Source organism: Ipomoea nil, unplaced genomic scaffold (assembly GCF_001879475.1).
Source record: "Ipomoea nil cultivar Tokyo-kokei standard unplaced genomic scaffold, Asagao_1.1 scaffold0679, whole genome shotgun sequence".
Lineage (NCBI taxonomy): Eukaryota > Viridiplantae > Streptophyta > Magnoliopsida > Solanales > Convolvulaceae > Ipomoea > Ipomoea nil.
The window spans coordinates 122,794-140,050 of NW_017617107.1; the positions used below are offsets into that span (position 1 = coordinate 122,794).

A 17,257-nucleotide genomic window follows, 5' to 3' on the forward strand; every position below is an offset into this window, starting at 1 on the left:
CCAGTGGAAGATGACCGGAATTCGACGACCGTCGCCGGATTTTTTTTTTTTTTTTTTTAATTCAAAGGATCGCCGGAATTTCATCGGAATTGTCGGCAGAAATTTGATGACTGGCTATTTCAGGTAAATTACCGGTTGTTGGGGTTGAATGGACTAAAATGATAAGTTTAAGGGTTTAATTGTACCTTTTTGAAGTTCAAGGGCCTAATTGCCCTTTTGAAAAAAGTTCAGGGGCCTATTTGACCATTTTCTCTATTTATAATATCATATTTATAATGATTTTCCTTGAATCTCATTTAGTTTGGTGGGATATGATGCTCAATTCATCAATATTTAATGTTTTAAGAATTTTTGAGCAAATATGGCAGAACATGCAATTTTTGACATCTTGAGATTACTTTTGTCATATATGGGAGCTCAATTGAGATTATTCTATTGGGCGTCGGCCGAGTTCAGCTCCGGTTTAATTCGATATGTGGTGTTGTAGTTTACCATCCTTAGAGTGATGTGGTTAAATAGTTAAGGTTCGAATTCAGACAAAAGCCAAGTCTAACCCCGAATGAGATGTGAACTTAGGTCGAGCCAAATCCAATCCCGAAAAGAGATTAGTGGGGCATAGACTAAGGAGCGAATCAGACATGCTGCTGCATTTTGTGATCAAATGTTGCGGCAGATATAAGATATTTATAAACCACCACATGAATGTAGTACATACTAAGTAGCCCTATATATTATAGACTTCTCAACCCCCACTTCACTTCCCCCATTATTATATTTCAGAGCTACACCCACCCAAATACAAACATCCACACAACTCTGTATTCTTTGAGAAAATAATAGTAATAATAATGTCTCCAGCACCAAGTTTTCCTATCAAGGTTGGCCACATTGATGATGTCCAAGAATTGAGGAAGACTAGGCCATCTTATATTCCTGAAAGGTTTGTTAGGAACATGACAGAAAGACCAACACTCACTACTTCTCCTCCTTCATGTGACCTTAAAATCCCAGTCATCGATTTATCCAAACTCTCCAACCAAAACAACAACAATTCTCAAGACTTCTTCCTCTCTGAACTATCCAACCTCACCCTTGCTTGTCAAGAATGGGGATTTTTTCAGGTATATATATTTTTGCTTCTTTCTTAGCTTCTTCATAAATACTCTATATATGGGTAACTAAGTTAATTAATATGCTTTCATGAATCTTAGAGTATAGTAGTAGCTATACTAATTGAAACAGCTGCCCTGTCTCAACAAACAATGAGATTATGCTGCCAAATAACAAAAAAAAAAAAAAAAAAAAACAATTTTCTTTTTGTTTTCTTGGAATTGTGGTGTTATATATATATATATATATATATATATATATATATATATATATATATATATATATATATATATATATATATATATTGTATATTGTATATTGTATATGGTCCATAATTAGGTGCAAACTTGCTTTAACATGCGAACTACTGAAGGATTGCACCGCAATTAGAATATGAATGCACCGCAAGGTCTCTCTAGACATGTCTAGAAACCGGTGTAATCCTGTAGTAGTTGTGGTGCAATCCTTCAGTAATTCATAGATTCACAGGTTAACGTTGGTTCGCACCTATTACAAATCTTTTCTATACTATATGCTCAACGGTCTTCACTTACGTGGGTTGAGATCAAGTGCTGATACCACTTGTTAAGATCATGCGCTTATCACTTACACCAAAGCTATAGCTTTTGATCCTAACAAGGTTTGAATATAGGACCTTTTGACTGTTTTGATAACAAATTGAAAGATGTGTTCTGTCGATTTTTCATGTTATATGTTCAACAACTCTAAAATCTATTTATTTATTTGTTGGAGGTGATAAATCATGGGGTTGAGGTGAGTTTACTTGAGAGCATGGAGAGAATGGCTATGGAGTTTTTCATGATGCCTTTGGAGGAGAAGCAGAAATATCCAATGGCCCCAGGAAGTGTGCAGGGATATGGTCAAGCATTTGTTTTCTCTGAGGACCAAAAGCTTGATTGGTGCAACATGTTTGCACTTGGACTAGAGCCCCATTACAGTAGAAACCCTAAACTCTGGCCCACAAAGCCAGCTGCTTTCAGGTACATACTACCTTAATTAGCTTTGTTTGCATGTGAATATTTTAAAAACCTACGGATTGCACATGATTTTGCCTTGTCTGATCCATTTAATATATGGAGGAGTACATGCTACAACAAGATTTGGTCACTGGAATAAGATTTCCACATGTCAACTAATCCCATTTCGGGACAATTCTAGTCAAGTTGGCTAGGCCGTTGACTTGGTAACAACAATTACAAGTTCGACTTTACTCTCAGCGTCCTATTAGCTTTTTTTTATTTGAACTGGTCAACTATATCAACCTAAATTGGTTTATCTCCTTGACATTCTTGGTTTGAACTTGTTAGCTATGTGCAACCTAAACTGGTCCATTTCCTTGGCTAGCCTACGAGTTATTGATCCAAACTTTCCTAAGTCAAAGTGTCAACAAACATGTATAAATTTCAAATTTCTTATCTACCTAACTCTAAAACCCATGGTCTTACTATAAATCTTCAATTTGTTTTCAAAAAGATTACGACCCTGTTTGGTAACATAATTAGCTTATTAGTTAATTTTGACTTATTTGACCACGGTTAGTTATTTGACTTGACTAAAGAATTAATATGAGTGTTTGATTAATTAGCTTTTTGTAACAACGTGTTGCTTCAAAATGCTAAAATTCAAAAAGCTACTCGATCAAAATAGCTTTTTCGATAAGCTTTCTGAGAAAATCATTTTGCATGTAATCAGCTATCAGCTAATAACTAATTTATCAAACACTTTTCTACAATCAGCTAATGTTATCAACTAGTCAAACTCACTAACCCAATCAGCTAACAACTATTTACCAAACACCCCTTACATGCATGTTTAGGTTGCATTTTAGATGTACCAATTCCAAGAAAAGAAATTTAGCACATACAATCTTTTACACATGGTAATGACTTGTCCATGTGATGACAACAACATATATATTCAACCTAGGAGGACAAAAACATTGATGTTTTGTTGACTACTCTGATATGGTGCAGTGAAACAGTGGAGGCATACTCAAGAGAAGTAAGGAAACTATGCAAGAAATTGTTGAAATACATAGCCACAAGCCTGGGGTTGAGTGGGGATGTGTTTGAAGAAATGTTTGGAGTGGCTGTCCAAGCAGTAAGGATGAACTATTACCCACCATGCCCCAGGCCAGACCTTGTTCTGGGGCTCAGCCCCCACTCTGATGGAAGTGCCATTACAGTGTTACAACAGGGAAAGTGCAGCAACTCAGTTGGACTTCAGATACTCAAGGACAATGCTTGGATTCCTGTTCAGCCTATCCCAAATGCTCTTGTCATTAATATTGGAGACACCATAGAGGTAATATTACATATATCCTTGAGAAAAATATGATTTGTGGGCATCTAGCACTGGTTCTCCTTTCAGTGTGATTTACCTCTGCACCATCATGTCTGGTCGGGTGTGGAGGTTCTGGGGACGAAGGAATTTCGTTTTTTGTGGGCAAGAAAAATATTATTTTAGTCCCTCAATTTATGCAGTTCGATAGTTATTTTAGGCCCCTATCTTTAAGTTATTGCAGAATACATCCCTAACTTTACAAAAAAGTTATGGTTTTTGTCCTTTGAACATTTGAAATCGTGAACCTCCATTAGCAACGAAAACACATTGATATGTGATTTTTACCAAAACCTAACGTAGAATATGAGTCGAAGAGCTTCACGGTTCCATTGCTCTAGGGACGAAAATAACAATTTTTTTTTATGGTAATTAAAGTTAAGGGTATATTTTACAATAACTAAAAGTTAGATTCGAGTCTCATCTCAATCAGGGTTGACATTATTGTTGAACAGATACTACAGTAGGTTAGACTGTACTAATGCATCCCCTTCCAATACATGCATATACAACTTTTTTTCTTTTTGGGTAATAAAGTTACCTCTCATCATCTCTTCCAAGAGAAGAAAGCCCATTCTTTTTGACATTTTTGTGTGTTTTATGATTCCACTATAAAAATTGTGAACAGGTTCTAACAAATGGAAGATACAAGAGTGTGGAGCATAGAGCAGTGACAGACAAAGAAAAGGACAGGCTTTCAATTGTCACATTTTATGCCCCAAGCTATGAAATAGAGGTGGGGCCAATGCCAGAATTAGTGGATGAAACCAACAACAACCCCTCCAAGTACAGAAGATATAACCATGGAGATTACAGCAGACATTATGTTACCAACAAGCTTCAAGGCAAGAAAACCTTGGAATTTGCCAAGATTATTAATTAACTAATAACTAATCTCACAATTGTTAGTTGCCCTATTTGTAACATAATGTCATTAATGTAGTACAACACTTATTGTTGGGATATTTCGGTTAGTCATCACAAGGTTCCAAATTCGAGTTCTTATCAAATTTGTCTATTTGTCTTCATGGATTGAACTGGTTTGCTATGAACAATCTGAACTAATTTATTGCGTCCTCTATCAGCTGAATCGGAAAACGAGTTTCATCCAAAACTTTCAAATAACAACCACATACTTTTCCGTAAAGCAAAAACACTATGCCTTATTGATGAAGAAAACTTTCTAACACATCCATTCATATATTGATGCTATCTTTTGACTTTATTTGTCCAGATCTTTAAAACTCCCTCCATTTATTTATTTATTTAAAATAAAAATTTGGTGTCCTCTCCCATCTCTAAATTTTTAATTTTGTTTGTACTCAGGTTTGATCTACCAATTAAGCTTATTTGGGTATTCAATGCTTATCCTTATTTCTTATCCGAATCTGCAAACTGCTGCATGCTGTCTATCATGAAAGCGAAGGGTCTCCAGAAGACGTTCTCGTCACACATTGGATCATCCACACTTCACTTTCAGTCTCAATTTAAATTTAGTTTAAATCTGACGGAAATTCAATATATTACAAATTATATATATATATATATATATATATATATATATATATATATATATATATATATATATATATATATATATATATATATATATATATATATATATATATATATATAGGGGTGATCACATGTGGTCATATTGTTAGGTGTGGTCGTGTGGCGGAATTTCAGAATACACCAATAGTTAAGTAAGATATACACCATTAACGTCAGGAAATGCACCACAAAAAACGCACACAAATTAGGTACGCATCACCAACAACACACCATTAGGTGTGAGTAAAAACACCATACAGTGTTCAAAAATACACCATTGGGCATTGGGGTTGGTGAATTATATGGTGTATTTTTTGGGTATGTTGTGTATTTTCTGGTATTTTTTTGCATTTCATTGTGGTTTGTTTCCCTTACAAATTCCGCCACACGACCACACCTAACAACATGACCACATATGAACATTATTCTATATATATATATATATATATATATATATATATATATATATATATATATATATATATATATATATATATATATATATATATATATATATATATATATATATATATATATATATATATAGAAGAGCGCTCATATGTGGTCATTCTTCCAAAGGCTGAACCCCAACCCTAAGGGCAAACTCATATGTGGTCATGTCATTAGGTGTGGCGGTGTGGTCGTATCTGTGTCGTTGAATCAATTTAATCTAGCGGCAGTGGTAATTCTGAAGATTTTCGCGCGTTTTGGTAAGTGGGGGTGTTATGGTAATTACAGTGACCATTTATAGCGGGCGGGTTTCAGAATACACAACAGTGTTGACAACATGCACCAATAGTGTAATAAAATACACCACATTGAAACACACCAGGCCAATGGTGTATTCTCGTATTATGGTAATTACAGTGGCATTTATAGCGGCCAGGTTCCAGAATACACCAACAGTGTTAACAACATGCACCAATAGTGTAATAAAACACACAACAATGTGATTTTTCCTATTCCGGTGCTTTATGACGAGTTTACCCTTGCAGTTCCCTGGGTAGGAGAATGTACGCGAAAATACTTGAAGAATCTTGATTAATATGATTCATTGGATCTATCTAATCTAATGGCCTATAATTGACCATATGACCACACCTAACAACATGACCACATGTGATCACCCCTCTATATAGGAAAAAGTTCAAAAGCGGCGATGTCCTTAGGTGCGGCGGAATTTCAGAATACACCAACAGTGTTAACAACTTGCACCAACCGTGTATGGGAAACATACCACAATGAAATGCACAACAGACCCAAAAAATAAATCATATAACTCACCACACCCCAATGGTGTATTTCCGAGCACTGTATGTACGGATGACAATTTCAATATGCCCCACGGATATCCACCCGAATCCACCCCGCATGGATCGGATTTTTTTGGGTGGTGGGTGGTGGGTTAGGGTGGGTCTTAAAAAAGTAAACCCGTGGTGGGTCGGGTTGGATTCGGGTTCTATGTACAAAACCCGCCTAGTACCTCACCCGACCCACCATGTAATTATTTATAAAAGTTTTTATAAGTTCATGTGAATTTTTATTATTTTTATATCTAAACTGCTAAGTTTATTTTTAAAAATTAACAATTTAGTTATTATATTTAAATATTTTTATTATTTTATGTTTTATATAACTAATGAATTTTATTATTTTATTATGTGTAGGTAATTTAAATATTATTTTTTGAAAAAAAAATTTAAGATTATAAGTGGTGGGTATTCGTAGTGGGCACCCGCACCCCGTGGGGGTGGGTGTGGGTTTTGAAAAAGTTCACCCGATGTGGGTTGGTGGTGGGGGTGGGTGGAGAAAATATAAGGTGGGTCGGGTGAAGGATGTAGTCCTTCCCGACCCACACCCGACCCATTGTCATCCCTAACTGTATGATGTTTTTACTCACACCTAATTGTGTGTTTTTGGTGATACGTACCTAATTTGTGTGTGTTTTTGTGGTGCATTTTCCTAACGTTGATTATGTATATTTGTTGAACTATTTGTGATGCCGCACCATCGCACCTAAGGACATCGCCGCCCGCACACATATATATACACACACGCAATGCATAAAGGTTTGAGCTGAATATTAAAACTATAATTTAATGAAGTAATTTAACTATGTTAATAATTTTGGGATAAAATTAATTAAATGATTAATAAATATGGTATGATTCAATAGATTCTTACTGTATAATATTATTACTTCTAATACATACTATTTGAATATTTTTAACAAAACACTAATGGTGTTATAACGAAATTTGGATAATTTTGTCATCATAAAATGTGATGTACAATATTTTAAAATTAATGTACAAATATAATAGTTCTAAAAATATGAATAAAAACCAGAGATATAATTTCAGATTTACACATATTATGTTATATATATATATGTTCCCTTGCAATTGAGTGTGTCAGGTGCGGTTATGGAGTTAAATTTGTGCTATTGATCTCGCTAAAATTAATGTACAGGATTAACAAAATTAAAAAAATAATACGGTGACAATTTGGTAATTTTTGCATCTGGGTCAAACTTAAGGTGCGTAATTTTCCTTTTTAAGGTGAGTGATTTTCCTTCTTAATTAAGGTGCGTGGTTTGTGTGCGTAAGGTGCATGTTTTGTGTATTAAAGGTGCGTGATTTTCCTTCTTAAGATGCGTGGTTTGTGTGCTTAAGGTGCGTGTTTTGTGTACTTAAGATGCGTGATTTGTGTACTTAACGTGCGTGTTTTGTGTACTTAAAGTACATGTTTTGTGTGCTTAAGGTGCGTGTTTTGTGTACTTAAGGTGCGTGTTTTGTGTGCTTAAGGTGCGTGTTTTGTGTACTTAAAGTGTGTGGTTTGTGTGCTTAAGGTGCGTGTTTTGTGTACTTAAAGTGTGTGGTTTGTGTGCTTAAGGTGTGTGTTTTGTGTACTTAAAGTGTGTGGTTTGTGTGCTTAAGGTGTGTGTTTTGTGTACTTAAAGTGTGTGGTTTGTGTGCTTAAGGTGCGTGTTTTGTGTACTTAAGGTGCGTGTTTTGTGTGCTTAAGGTGCGTGTTTTGTGTACTTAAAGTGTGTAGTTTGTGTGCTTAAGGTGCGTGTTTTGTGTGCTTAAGGTGCGTGTTTTGTGTACTTAAGGCGTGTGTTTTGTGTGCTTAAGGTGCGTGTTTTGTGTACTTAAGGTGCATGTTTTGTGTGCTTAAGGTGCGTGATTTTGTTTTTTTTTTTTTTTTAAAAGTGCGTGATTTTCTTTCTTAAGGTGTGTGTTTGTGTACTTAAGGTGCGTGATTTTCCTTATTAAGATGCGTGGTTCGTGTGCTTACGTGTTTTGTGTACTTAAGCTGCGCCACTTTAATGTTTAATGTTAAGGTGCGTGGTTTCCTTTCAGACGCGTATTTTTTTTTTTTTTTCTTATTTCATTGATTTGAGTCGTTGATCTAGATTTAATCAACGGCTCATATCTCACCCCATTTTTCACTTGGGACTATCTCCGCACTTAAACTGCTAGCTAGCTCCATATATATATATATATATATATATATATATATATATATATATATATATATATATATATATATATATATATATATATATGGTTAAGTTCAAATGAGGACAACAATATATAGAGGACTGTGAGGACAAATAATGGGCACACAACAAATTAATACTAGGCACACAACTTAATGCATGATGGCACACAAGAATAAATGTAAACATCAGGTTTCGAACACAGGCTCTATAAATTAACAAATCTAGCATGCGAAATACAAATTGTGGCACACGACTACATTCGGCCGTGCACACAACATACCGGCTAGTGGCACACACTACATCTGTCCTCACAGTCCTCTATAATATGCTTGTCCTCATTTGAATACACACACACACACACACACACACACACACACACACACACACACACACACACACACACACACACACACACACACACACACACACACACACACACACATATATATATATATATATATATATATATATATATATATTATATATATATATATATATATATATAGGGAAGGGTTTAGATGCGGTATAGCTTCCCGTGCGGTTGTGCGGTTAGATCTGAGCCGTTGATCAAATTTAGATCAATGGCTCAAATCAATGAAAATTAAAAAAAAAATGTGTGTCTGAATGAAAGAAGCATAAGCTAAAAATGGCGCAACTTAAGTGATAGAAACACGCACCTTAAGTGTTAGATCTTAAGCACAAACTCATGCACATTAAATACAAAACTCACACACATTAAGCACAACCTCTCGCACATTAAGCACAAAACCCAGGCACTTTAAATATTAACTCACAGACTTTAAGTTTCAACAACTACTGACATTAAGCATAAACTCACGCACATTAAGTACAAAATCCACGCACATTAAGCACAACCTCACGCACATTAAGCACAAAATCCACGCACTTTAAGTATTAACTCACAGACTTTAAGTTTTAACAACTATTCAAGTTAAGCACAACCCCACGCACATTAAGCACAAACCTCACACACCTTAGGCACAAAACTCACGCATCTTATATACAAAACTCACGCACATTAATCACAGATCCGCTCACCTTAATTTTGACCTAAATGCAAAAATTACAAAATTTCCACATCAATTTTTTTTTTAAATTTTGATAATCCTGAACGTTGATTTAAGCGAGATGAATGGCCCAGATTAAACCGCACAACTGCACCTTGGCACCCTAACCGCACCAGAACCTAATTCTATATATATATATGTGTGTGTGTGTGTGTGTGTGTGTATGTATGTATGTATGTATGTATGTATGTATGTATGTATATATATATATATATACATACATACATACATACATACATACATACACACACACACACACACACACACACACACACACACACATATATATATATATATATATATATATATATATATATATATACATATACATACATACATACTAGCATGGTACCCGTACGAATACACCATATAGCGCGAAGAAGGTCCAGTCCTCCAGAGAGGCAAAGACTCCAACACGATTAGAAAATAGGAAATTATGAATTATAATAATTTTATAGGGTTGATGCAACTATGACTATGATTATAGGGTTCAAGTATAATTGAAGAACAAAAAAAGAGGCGTCAATTTTCTCTCAAAAAAAAAAAAAAGAAAAGAAAAAAAGAAGAGGCGCCATTATCTTTTTATTATTTACTTTTCAAATTTATTAAATAATTACTAAAGAAATACTCCGTAATAGATAACAATAAAGAATATTTGACCATACTTAATATTTTAAATAATTAATTTTTTTTTAATGTACATAAATAACAAAAAGATTAAACTTGTTTAATAATTTGATTAATTTAAAATTGAATTACCTTGTGGGTAAAATTGTTACTTAATCAACCAAATTAATACTTTGATTGTTTCAATTAATTGGTCAAATTAATCAATATTTTATTATGTATATTATTTTTTATATTATATATTTGATACAACCAACTTGTACAAAAATTATACTAAGAGAATTACTCTTAATGTACAAATAATAGGCTAATGTTTTTTTTTTTTGAAAATAACCAATGTGGTTCTATTATTGATATGCTGAAATGGAGTTCGAGGGGACGATGTCCCAATACATAGTCGTAGCGTAATCAAAAGCAGTAGAAGCTAAACTATGAGCTAAATAGTTCTGAGATCTAGAAACAAAACTAACGATAGCGATGTCAAAACTTGACATGTGAGCCTTACAGGCTTGTAAAGCGTATCCGACGTACGACCGGGGCATAGGCATAGATGAAGACAAGTGTCGTTGTAGTGCCTGACATCCGTATACAACCGAACCAGTCGTTCGCCATGATCTCGTAGCCATGCAAGCGCCTCTTTGCACGCCATTGCTTCGGCCATCATGGGGGAGAAATATGTCGAGTGCGGGGCGCAGAAGGCAGAGAGATACTCGCCATTGGCATTGAACAAAACTGCCTCTGCCGCCGCCGTGTTGGTTTGATGACGGTATCCAGCGTCGATATAGCAAGTGACCGGTCGTGGCTCTTGCTGTTGCGACAATACAGCAGTAGTATGTTGTGGGTCGTGCTCCGGCAGTGAAGGGAGAGCTTGGCCATCGGCGGGAGCAGGCGGCTGTTCGGCTCGGGATGGCGGGGCAGCCGGCCGGTGGACACGCGCCCATGCTTGCATGGTGGTTGTTGCGGTAGCAAGGACCTTCGTGGGTCTTTGGAGACAAGCATCCCAGACCGCTCCGTTCCGTGCTCTCCATAAATGGTAGAGGATAGCAACTACGAACATGATCCCATTAGTGTCTAGAACACTTAACAATGCACTAAACCATTCATGGAAAATATCTGTTATAATATTGGGGATTGGAAGGCTAGATCGTGCCCATATGAACCTAGCATAGTCACATGATACCAATGAATGCATTATACTCTCATGACCAACACCACACATAGCACAAACCGGATCAATTTCCACTCTCTTTAAAAGTAGATTATTAGATGTAGGAAGGATTCCACTCAAAGCTCTCCATAAAAATATCTTTCATTTGGGTGGGATTTTCAGGCTCCACAGGTTGAGCCATTTATCAAAGTTTCCATTAGTAGGGGTGCTATAGTTCCCAACTACCAACTTGTATCCATCTTTGACCGTATAGACACCATTTGGGTCCCCATGCCAATACCATGTATCCTCGTATCCTGGTGAAATCGGTATCTTCAAAATTCTAGGCACATCACCTGGTTCGAAAATATCAGTTAAGATCTGCTGGTCCCATTGGCCTGTTTCCTGATCTATTAATCCTACCACCCTAAATCCAGCCAGTTGTGGTGGCATCTCAGTATGAATCATTGGGTCAGTATCATCTTGAAGCCAGGGGTGCTCCCATATCAGTGTAGTAGTCCCAGTCTCAATACGTCGCCTGACTCCATTACAGACCAGCTGTTTGGCTGCCATAATACTCCGCCAACAATAACTGGGATTCCCTCCTAAAGTTTCCTCTGGGAAGTTACTATTAGGATAGTATCGGGCTTTATACACACGAGATACCAAAGAGTCAGTGTTGGTAAGAAAGCGCCATGCTTGCTTTCCTAACATTGCCAAGTTAAAAGCTCTCAAATCTTTGAAACCCAGGCCCCCATACTTCTAATTTGGGATACAGAGTTTATCCCAAGCTTTCCAATGGATTCCCCTGCCCCTGCCTGTTCCCCACCAATACCGGTTCATTGTTCGTTCAATAGCCGTACAGACAGATATAGGTAGCAAGAAAACCCCATTGAGAAAGTAGGCATGACCTGAGCCCCACTTCTCAATAGAATCTCCTTTCCCGCCTGTGATAGAAGCTTCTTGTTCCAAGACCCTATTCTTTGTCTGATTTTGTCCTCAATATAAGCAAAAACCGCTTTTTTATTTCCTCCAACAAAAGAAGGGAGCCCCAAATATTTTCCAAAATTAAGAGCTTGGACAACTCCCAAAGCTTGCGCTACCTGATCTCTATACTGTCAGCAGTATTTTTGCTGAAGCAGATGCTTTATTTATGGTAATTAACCACTTGTCCAGATAAAAGCTCATAATTAGCCAGGCAAGATTTAATCTCATTGGCCTCCTGCACATTAGCTCTGAAGAATAGTAAACTGTCATCTGCAAAAAAACAAGTGAGAGATTGGGGGAGCACCTCTGGCAACCCTGCAGCTATGAATTAATCCCTTATTCTGTGCCTGTTGCAATAATGAGAGACCTTCAGCACCAATGATAAAAAGATATGGGGACAATGGGTCCCCCTGGCGTAGTCCACGAGTAGGTATTACAGGTTGACTCTCCGATCCATTAACTAGGAAGGTATAGGATACTGTTGTCACACAAAGCATTATAAGATCCACCCATCTTACATCAAAACTAAGAGCCAAAAGCATTCCTTTTATAAACGGTCATTCCATCCTATCATATGCCTTGGCCATATCAAGTTTTAGGGTCCCCCAACCAACAGCCCCACACTGCTTCCGATTTAAATAGTGCCCCACCTCCGCAACTACGAGGATATTATCCGTAATGAGTCTATCTGGTATAAACGCACCCTGTGAGTCAGAAATAATACCTCCCATCACCAGTTTCATTCTATTTGTGATCATCTTAGCCATCACTCTATATACCACATTACTCAGAGCTATTGGTCTGAGATCCGTCATCCGTTCAGGGGTGTTCTTCTTAGGGATTAGGATCACATTTGTTTCATTCAACTTAGAGGGGAAGGATCGTGTATTCAAGCATTCCATAATAAAATCCGACACATCCCTCCCTACCACATCCAAATAATAGGCTAATGTAGTTAGTAGTAATAATTCAATTAATTTGATTAATTTTGAATCAAACTAGCTAATTGGATTTTTATTTTGAGAAATTATTACCTAATCAACCAAACTAAATTATACTTTAACTAATTCAATTAATTGATCCAATTAACCAACTTTTTATTATATATAATTTATTTTATATTACATATTTGATACAACCATATTGTAAAAATTGTACGTACTACATTGGATAGCTCTTAATGTACAAAATTGTACGTACTTTATTGAAATATATTGTTGGTACTAAACATATACATTTTTATTTCCAAAAAAAAAAAAAATTGATATGACAAATTAGTAAAATAAGTGACAGTGAACTTAACGTTTAAAAATGAGTGATTATAACATGTATTTTCACAATTACATTCATTTTAAGAAGCACTAATTAGTTGCATTTTAAGTGACCAGAATATTTAATACCTAGTTCACACCAAATTACTTGACACCAACTTGAATGCAATTTTAGTGGCAAACATTGATTACAACATAACTTCACACAATATTCATCTATTTAATTAGAGTGACAAAGTCATTGTAACAACTAATTACTCGTCACAATTATCATAAATTAGTGACAAAACTTGAAATCAACACAATTATTGTCTCAATTTATAGAGCGTCACAAATATTTGTAACAATTTCATCACAAAAAATAACAATATTAGTGACAATAGTGTTTTTCTCACAATTGTTTCTCATTTCTAATGGTACTAACCAATTGTATTTTTATTGACAAAAAAATTGTCACAAATAGTACACACAAGAGTGACCAACAACTAGTTGTCACAAAAGGTACAAATATTTGTGGCCACATTATATTTTGTCACAATTACATTCATTCCCGCCATAATTATAATACCACCAAAATGCACACACATTTAGTGACAACAAATAGTGACAACTTATGTTACGACACTATTATTCTAGTAATAGTGACAACTTATATGTAACAAATACTTACTTGTCACAATTACCATATTATCTGTGACCAAAAAAAGTTGTCACAATTATCCCACACAATAGTGTCAATTATTTTTTGTCACAAAAACAGTATTATTTGTGACTAAATTACTAAGTGTCACAAAAAATTTGTCACTAAATGTCTTCATTCTTGTAGTGCTAGTTTTTCTTCTTTCTTCCCAAGGCAACTTGTAGCTCTTAATTCTCATCTTTTTTTTGTCTCCAAAACACAGCTTAGGGGTCATTAGGGTTGAGGGAAGATGCATGGGCCTTTTATAGCGGGAGTCAAGTAGGGATAAAGTAGGAAGTTTCCGCGCCACTTTCCAAATTCTGATCAAGATTCTTCTTTCTTCGCGCGACTTACTGGAATTTCTCAATGTGTCGAGTTTTCCGCTACATCATAGGTTGTAGCCCTTCGAGTCTTCTTTCCAATGACGCAAGAATCACTTGAATCGGGCATTCCTAGAGTGAGATATGATCAAAATACTAAGATGTCGCCAAATTTAGCGGGAATTACTAAAATTACACACCTTAAGTTTGACCCAGATGCAAAAATTATCAAATTTTCACTACATTAATTTTTAATTTTGTGAATCCTAAATGTTGATTTAACGAGATCAATAACGCAGATTTAAGCCATAACTGCACCTAACACATTCAACCGCACGGGAACCGATATATATGTACACACACGTCACAAGGAATAAAAGAAACAATGATATAAGAATTACACGCTTCCCTTGATTGATGCCTTGGACTTGGGTATTTTTCATATTTGTCGGGAAGTTAACATATATAATTGTTGATCTTTGTTTTGATGTTTTCTTCTGTCATGTTTTGTTGATTATGAGAGCATTCCAGGCTCCAGCTGATGTATGTTCGCCACCTCTTGTATTTGGACAAAGGAAAAAATCTTGTTTATCTATAAAGTTTCTTGTTTTCTTTCACAAAAAAGTCACAACGGACCCAAAATGAAAGTTACTTTTTTTTTTTTTTTTTTTTTTTAAAATCAATGGAAAAATACAACTTTTAGGCATGTCCTCTCTCTCTCTCTCTCTCTCTCTCAGAAAATTTTACCCTTACAAATTTGGTTCATTTCCGCTTCAATCCCCTTCCACCTCTTTCTTTCCACCATCTTAACCTATTTTTAGTTGAGTTCTATGTATTTTCCTTTCTTATAGGTTGATGATACACATAATATATATAAATAATAAATGTGCAACTCAATTATCAATTTAAATTTTTAGTTGTTGGTGTTGATCCCAAGGTGGTAAGAAAGTGTAGAAGAAGGGTTGAATAGACTTTCTTCTGATTTGTCAAAATAATTCTAAATAAACTTGAATTTAGAAAGATAAATAAATGAAACTTTTGTAAAAAAAAAAAGTTTCAATTGTGAGTGCGCTATGGAAGACATAGAGAGAAACTTCCTAAATTAATTGTAGCGGTTTGTTCTTGAAAACGATCGTGGATCTGTATGTGAAGCTCAAACAGATAAGCAATTGAAAGTAGAGAGTAAGGGGTAGAGAAATTAAGCCAAAATAGTGTTGGAAAAAATAGCTTAAAATGGCATGTTAAGTGGCTATTTTGTGGTACAATTATCAGTGGGGTCCACTTCCGATTTGGGTCGGGTCAAAGTGGATTCGGATTCTTCGTAGTGAGACGAAGAGATCGATATATTGTACGCTCAAAACGGATAATGGGTGAATGAGATATTGATTCTCAAAGTAGACCCATTTGAGTTGGAAAATGAAGGGAAAAAGTGAGCTTTTGTCCCACATTGCTTTGGAATGAAGATTCCCCCCCCCCCCCCCCCCCCCCTTATATACAAGAGCTCTTTTGAAGCTTGTAGAATTGTATAGCATAGAGGCTCTCTCGCGCGGGGGGGGGGGGGGGGTGTGCAAATCAAATTCCAACTAGCAGAGATTGAAAAAAGGCTTGATTCAAGCCCGAGCTCGTGTGCGCCGGCACCTGCGGGCACGAATGTCGTTCGGAAATTGGCTGGCCTTGCGGGCTAAGTTATGCCAAACTTCGGAATAAACTTTCCAACACAAGCCACAGGGTGTGGCCGAAACCTCGGCCAAGTGGCCGAAACTAGGTAGTTGCCATAGTTTCGGCCACTTGGGCCGAAATATGTAGTTTCAGCCACTTGGGCCGAAACATGTAGTTTCGGCCACTTGGGCCGAGACTTGCGACCCATGGCCGAAACTAGGTAGTTGCCATAGTTTCGGCCACTTGGGCCGAAACATGTAGTTTCAGCCACTTGGGCCGAAACATGTAGTTTCGGCCACTTGGGCCGAGACTTGGGACCCATGGCCGAAACTTCCAGTTTCGGCCTGGGGTCGAAACTGGAAGTTTCGGCCTACACGAACCTGTACAGTTTCTGACCGTTGGCTCTTCAATTCTACTGTTACGGAATTAATTTTCTGAGTTAATTCCAATTTTAAATTTTGAATTGAAGGCCATGCTAATGGTGCTGTTACAGGAAGGTGAAGGGGTGCCCTTAAGTGCCTAATTAAAAGCTATTAAATCCTTCACCCCTATAAAAGGAGGAGTTGGGCAGTAGAGTTTTACACAGAAAATATAGAACACGAAAGTTCATCTTTTAGCCTCAAAACCTCTCTGCTTCTACTCTTTCTTTAAGCCATACTGTGTTCATAGCCATTGTCTTGCTCGCCGGATCCTTTGTTTGAATGCTCAAACATTGGATCATAGCAAGTTTTATCCTGGGAAGCCTAGGCCACAACGCTCCTAGCATCTACGGGAGGTGGCAAATAAGGTTTTAAGGAAAGAGTGCACACTTGACTCTTGCAAAAACCCAACACCAAACACTAGCCAATTTTCTTCAAATTTTTCTTCCCTTCTTTCCAGAAAATAATAGTCAATTTTTTTTTATTTGATTATTATTTGTTTTCTACCAACGGTTCCTACAATCTTA

The 17,257-nt window shown here is 36.3% G+C and overlaps 2 protein-coding genes across 2 annotated transcripts; one reads left to right on the top strand and one right to left on the bottom strand.

The window, feature by feature from the left end:
• Positions 1-767: 767 nt before the first annotated feature.
• Positions 768-4,498, top strand: LOC109174968 (protein SRG1). The gene is made up of 4 exons (XM_019324216.1): positions 768-1,121; positions 1,864-2,111; positions 3,105-3,435; positions 4,100-4,498. Exons 1-4 carry the CDS (start codon positions 849-851, stop codon positions 4,352-4,354), a joined length of 1,107 nt encoding a protein of 368 aa, XP_019179761.1. The 5' UTR covers positions 768-848; the 3' UTR covers positions 4,355-4,498.
• A 7,059-nt stretch (positions 4,499-11,557) lies between these two features.
• On the bottom strand, positions 11,558-12,924 carry LOC109174976. The gene is made up of 5 exons (XM_019324223.1): positions 12,750-12,924; positions 12,561-12,652; positions 12,307-12,510; positions 12,156-12,213; positions 11,558-12,102 (listed from the first exon to the last, which is right to left on the bottom strand). Exons 1-5 carry the CDS (start codon positions 12,922-12,924, stop codon positions 11,558-11,560), a joined length of 1,074 nt encoding a protein of 357 aa, XP_019179768.1.
• Positions 12,925-17,257: the final 4,333 nt, after the last annotated feature.